The sequence below is a fragment of the Anarrhichthys ocellatus genome, unplaced genomic scaffold, assembly GCF_004355925.1.
Source record: "Anarrhichthys ocellatus isolate YVR2014 unplaced genomic scaffold, GSC_Weel_1.0 scaffold1, whole genome shotgun sequence".
In the NCBI taxonomy this organism is placed as follows: domain Eukaryota; kingdom Metazoa; phylum Chordata; class Actinopteri; order Perciformes; family Anarhichadidae; genus Anarrhichthys; species Anarrhichthys ocellatus.
This window is the reverse complement of record NW_022280031.1, coordinates 13,238,439-13,244,526: the sequence shown is the minus strand read 5'-3', so window position 1 is coordinate 13,244,526 and position 6,088 is coordinate 13,238,439. Positions and strand designations below refer to the sequence as shown.

The 6,088-nt window shown below is 46.5% G+C and overlaps 1 protein-coding gene across 4 annotated transcripts in view; it reads left to right on the top strand.

Annotated features, from left to right (window-relative positions):
- Positions 1–2,234, top strand: part of gata2a (GATA binding protein 2a) — a 13,924-nt gene extending 11,690 nt beyond the window's left edge. For all 4 annotated transcript variants that reach the window (XM_031851111.1, XM_031851122.1, XM_031851101.1 and 1 more), the window contains one exon: positions 627–2,234. In XM_031851111.1, coding sequence (XP_031706971.1) covers positions 627–932 — 306 coding nt within the window. In that variant the 3' untranslated portion in view covers positions 933–2,234. The remainder of the gene's footprint in view (positions 1–626) is intronic.
- Positions 2,235–6,088: the final 3,854 nt, after the last annotated feature.

Here is a 6,088-nt window from a genome sequence, read left to right as displayed (position 1 = left end):
GGGAGGAGGAGGAAGGGTAGGCCCGCTGGTCGTTAACTGGTCAAGTGGGCGGACAGCTCGTATCGATTTAGGAGCAGAGCAACTGTGAGAGTGTCGAGGCAAAGCCTGCTCACCCCGTCGAGCAGAACCCACCGGTCCTCTTTTTTTTTTTATTAATCCGTTGTTGTTTCAATGGGGGGCGTTACTCCCCGGAGAGGCTGCAGGGTGGGACTGTCATTCAGTGTAACGGCGTCGGTTACACTGATGAGGATTTGTCTGAGGCTGCTCCTTTCAGCTCCAGCCAGGCCCTCATCCCCATGTATTCATATTGACCAGGACTGTTCTGTTTGAAATTAGACAAAAGCCCCCAAAAACGCCCCAGACTTGCAGCTATATATGCAAAACAGATGCTCATTATTAATAGCAGTTATTTAACACATGGTGTACTTCTTAATATTGGGCTACTGTGAAACAAAGGCATGCAAATCCTAACAGGAAATGCAGTATGTGACATATTTTCTGGTGACATTTTAAATTATGAGCCAGAGTTGGGCGGCAAAATAAACCACCACTATAATGTATAGTATTCACACTGTCAGTGAGGCTTTGGTCTGGCGTGCCCTGAGCTAATGTGCGGTTCTCCACAGGTCAACAGACCCCTGACCATGAAGAAAGAAGGCATCCAGACACGCAACCGCAAGATGTCCAGCAAGTCCAAGAGGAACAAGCGAGCAGGGGACGGCTTCGACGAGCTATCGAAGTGCATGCAGGACAAGGTTTCCCACTTCGGCGGAGCACCCGGCCTCACCAGCCACATGACCCACATGGGTCACCTGCCCCCCTTCAGCCACACGGGACACATGCTGCCCACTCCCACGCCCATTCACCCTTCATTCGGTCACCCCCACCACTCCAATCGCTCGCCGGTCTGGGCTGAGCCCCTGAGTCACTGAGGCCCCTTCCAGGCCCCAAAACTCCTCCGCTTGTAGGAGCCACCACGTCGCCATTAACACTAAATGGCCTCCACATCACGTCGTAAGCTGAGCAGACTACGTTGCATCATGTACAGCGGTTGGAGGGGAGAGACTTTCAGTTGGACTTGATGACTGAATGTCGCGTCATTCCTGAGCTCACTGATGGGACGCTGCGAAGCAGGAATTTAGCGGACTCTGTAAAGAAGCTAATATGATGAGGGGTTTCTTGGTCCCTTGGTGACTGAAGCTTGCAGGAATGGAGTGAATGGAGAAGCTTGTCATTCTATTTGCTTATTTTTACTCAGTCACTTTGGTACCCACCTCTCCATGACCCTGTAACAGGAGACTCACGAGAGGTCCTAAAAAGAACCGCTGTTTTCACCTCACGGCCTCATCTCATTATACACTGAGATACGTGCACCCTGTCCATCCCCAGGCTGTCGTCCATAACTGCCGTGAACAGACAAACCCATCAGTGCTGGAGGTCCAGAGACTGGCTGACAGTGACAGCACCCGTGCACCTCTGTTACGGAACCAGTCAGACGCAGACTACAGTACCCACAAACCAGTGCTCCCCTCACATGCTGGATTGTACACCACATCGCTCACCACCTGTTTTTAATAATGGACTTTTATGGAAAAAATACACAGTAAATAGAGTGTTTATAAATGCTTAATTGCTATTATTGTTGTTATATTTGATGTTATAATTATTGCTACGATAATTTATTTTCCCTCTTTAAGCTTTCGTCAAAGACACATGGAAACCGATGATTTAAAAAGGTCCAGTGTGTAGGATTTCAGGGGGATCATTTGGCCGAAATGGAATATCATATTCATAACTATGTTTTCATTAGTGTACAACTACCTGAAAGTAAGAATCATTATTTTCTTCCTTGGCTAAGAATGAAGCATTTATATCTACGTAGGGAGCAGGTCCTCTTCAAGGAGTCCGCCATGTTTCTACAGTAGCCCAGAACGGACAAACTGAACACTGGCTCTAGCGTGAGCCTTTCATCTTTTTACCTAAATGTCACCGTAGCGCTCCGACACACTTGTAAAAGGAGGCGTGGGCGGAGGAGGGGTATTCAGTTGGTGGCAGTCTGTGACCTCACCGCTAGATGCCACTTAATCCGACACACTGGTCCTTTAAATGTCATAGTTATTACGTAAAGAAAAACACTGACCTATCTTAGATGAAAAGTCCCTAAGCTGTACGTTTTTATCATTTTTTTCCATCTTACAAAAGTAAAGGAAATAAAGGAAAATAAAGTTTAATACTAAAGTAAGATCTGTCACTGCCTCGTAAGTTCAGTCTGTCTCCATCATTCTTCTACACAAAAACATACAGGCATAAGACTAAACGCTGCTTTTAATGAAGAGTGCTTGATTATTAAAATCACAAGGGGATATCAGATGCATCAAGGGAAGCTCTGTGATCCCTTGAGCGTGGTAATGCTTTGGTCAGGCTCCTCCTCTATCTGTGATGGCGTGTTAAGAGAAGGCCTCTTTGTGGAGCTGAGGCCCCGGGCTGGACCATTGTACCCAGACAGCAGACTCCAGCGGAGTCACACACAGTCATACATATGCACACACCCACATGCTCATGCACACACACACACACACACTGGGGGAATAAAACAAACACAAACCCCAATTCACCAATTTTTAACCAATATAACCCATGCAAGGTCACTTTTCTTTTTTTAAAACATCTCTAACAGCCAATTTTTATTTTTGAATTTGTATGTGACAAACACTGAGTCATGAGTGCAGTCCTCGCCCTCGCTCCCCGTGTCTGCTGGAGTAGCCCTCTCTCTCTCTCTCGGCTACAATGATTGGAGTGAGAGGAAGGACAGCGGGTCTTTAGTGTGAGAGAGAGAGAGAGAGAGAGAGAGAGAGAGAGAGAGAGAGAGAGAGAGAGAGAGAGAGAGAGGAAGGAAAGGCAATCAGGCGACCTGAGCAAACACGTGGGGGTCTGCTCAGACCCTTCTCACACAGATGTGCACGCAGCTGAGGCTGCCAGGAAGCAGGCTCTGTTACTCCCTCATCTCGTACTCTTTCGTTCTCTTTCCCTTTGTTTATCTTTTATTTTTTCTCTCTTTCTGATCTCCCATTTGTTCTGTTTGTCTTTCACTCTCCATTTTTCTCTCTCCACATTGCTCTCTCTGTCTCACCCTACCATTTGGACGATTACAGTAAAATAAAAAAAAAGGGTCTGAAGAAACTTTGAACAGAGCCAGCCACTAATGAGTGCTCGATTAGGGGCCAATTGGAGGTCATCATCACTGAGTTCAGCATACCCTCACACACCCACAACACAAACCATCCCATTAAAAAAACGGTCCAAGCTAAAAGCGGACAGCTACCCCTCCCTGAACTCTCCACCCTGCTCACATCTGCTGGACTGCTGTGGAGGTTCATCTGCTGGGGTTTCCCAGGGGTTGATCAAATTAGAAATAATATTTATCCAGGGACCTATATAGGTGCTGTTTTGTTATCCAGTGTAGCACTGCCTCGTCAGCTTATGCTACATCGTAGCACCCGCAAAACTAACTGGCTGCACACACATGGAGACAGGTCTGAGTGTCTGTTTTCAGAGAGGGGGGTGGGATCCCCCCTGATCCACTTGCTGAACACCAGTGAAAATGCAACGCTTGACTGCCAATAAGCAGTCTAGCCATCCGTGTGCACCACAGTGCTTGTGGGTGCTGGGCCGTGAGCTTCAGCGGGTTGCGTGCTGCTGCAGCCAGCAAGGCTGCTCGGCCCGGGCTTGGCCGGACTCCCGGAGCCTGAGAGGGGGAGACGGAGAGAGCCAGCGCTCTTCAATGAGGCCCTCCAGAGGGAAGGAGCAGACCTCCCAAAAATAATACAGCAGTCTGCCAGACCAGCGACTCCCAGCGGTGCCCTCGCCTGAACACACATCCGAACACACAGACATGTACATAGGATGGTGCGTGGCAGCATTTGTGGAAGGCAGGGTGACATTTCCTCTCCGAGGCCTGACGAGACATTTGGTAGCAGGCACATGACATGCTCTTGAAATGAATGCTTGGCTGTGTTTTGGTCTTCAGCATGAGCCACCACTTTTCCGTTTTCTTCATGGTTACATTTTTACAGACTCCGTCATGTGAGGGTTTTCCAAATTGTTTACTCACGAGTCTCACCAGACCAACGGCTACATTCGACAGGACATCCACCTCCTAACTCACATCATGAGTTATGTGACACGAAAAAGAGCCATAAAATAGGACGTTACTTATCTTCACTATCAAAGTGGCGTTCCATAGAGGAGATGAGGAGGAGAGATCTCGGATGCGTCGGCGGGGTGAACATGGTGGCCACCTAGATCAGAGCACGGAGAGGTTTACGACTTCAACCTGGAACTGGATGTTTTAACTCATCTCGACTCCCTACCTCCTTGTCTTTCTCCCCTCCGCTCTTCCGTTTGTCCTTACCAACCTCCCCCCCAACACCACCGCCACCCACTCACTACTCCAACTCTCCATATTCCCCTTTCTCCATCCCCCTACAAACTCCCACTCTTTTCTCGTCTCCCACTCCCCCAGTGTATTTGTTTTTCCATAAAATTGAATTAGCGGAATCAAAAGGTATCTCGACCATCCCCTCGCAAAGTTGAGTTAGGGAGAGAGAGACACAGAAGATGAAAGGAAGTGGAGCACAGTTCAGATGCAGGTCTCTTAGTGTGTGTGTTGAAGTGGGGGTTGACCTTTGCCTGGGTCTAGCTAAAAAAGCATCCCTCCTTCCTCAGACCCCTAGAAGGATATTAAGGCTGCAAGACGGGACAGTATTTAGATAATACAAACATGGGACTTTTATTCCTGCTTGTATTTGCCGTAAAGTTCAGTCACTGTGTGAGATGCTTGTTTGTCGATCTTGAGCAATAAGAGAACTTTGTTAAGTCACGATGGAGCATTGACTAAGCTCTAAACTGTAATGGCTACCGCGCCACAGTGATGTGTGCGATGATCAGACCGACGCATCAACTTCCTCTTTTAATAATGGATCAAGAGAAATTCATAGAAATACCCTTCTGACAGGAAAAAGGTGGGTGCATTCAGTAAAACACCTGGTGAACGCTATTTATGGAAACCGCGCAGATAAACCATTTGACGCTTGAACGGCTCTCACCACTTCTAAAATTAATCAACCGTATATCGTGACGATGATGTGATCCGCAAAGCTTCGACAGTCATAACCGTCGCTCAGAGAGCGACAGCGCTGACAGCAGATAAACACGGATGACCTCTGATGACAGGCAACAGCCGCAGCATCCTGACCTGTCAAATCTCACTGATGATATCTCTCGAATGTCTTGAATTAGTCAGAAAAAGTCAAAGGTTTTTTGGTATTGCATCATTTTGTATGTCTCCTGCATGACCCATAGGGCCCTTCACGTCTTTTTTTGTTTTCACTTCAGGCCCAACATAGAAATGCTGCTATACTTGCTACAGCTGCATACCAAGCCTGACCGAGAAATGGCTTTTCAAAGCAGTGAAAAAAACAGGGAGTGAGAAGTTCAAACAGGAAATACTTATGTGGTACGATTAGGACCTATTAAGACCATAGAGGTCCGACAGAGACAGTGAAAAAGAGATTGATTACGAGGGGGACTATTTAACTGTAATTCTCTGCAAGGTTTCATCTGCAGGGTAACATCCTGTACAAGAGCACTCAATACTAAAAACACTGGCTTTGTTCATTTGTTAATGATTTTTCCTTTATAAAACTCTAAAAGACTATGCTCGGACACATTAGCTAACAAAATGACAAAACTGACCGTTCAATATATTTTTAGGCTTACTTGAGATGCATGGTTTACATTTTTGGTGCCTATGTGAAGCAAGCAGGCAAAAAAAAGAAAAAGAAAATGGTTTATTAAAATAGTCAAAAATAAAAAAATGTGTAAATGTCAAATAAAATGGCAACTTCCTTCGAAAACACTCCCATAACCCCCTAACCCTTAGAAAGGTCGCGCTCTGAATTTTTCACCAGCATGTGATTTTGAAAGTAGAGAAGTGAAAGAGGGGAAAAGACACAGGGAAAGTGTTTCATATCATTCACGGGTGGCTGGATAGACCTTATTGCCACAGCTCGTGGTTTTGAAAAGGTTT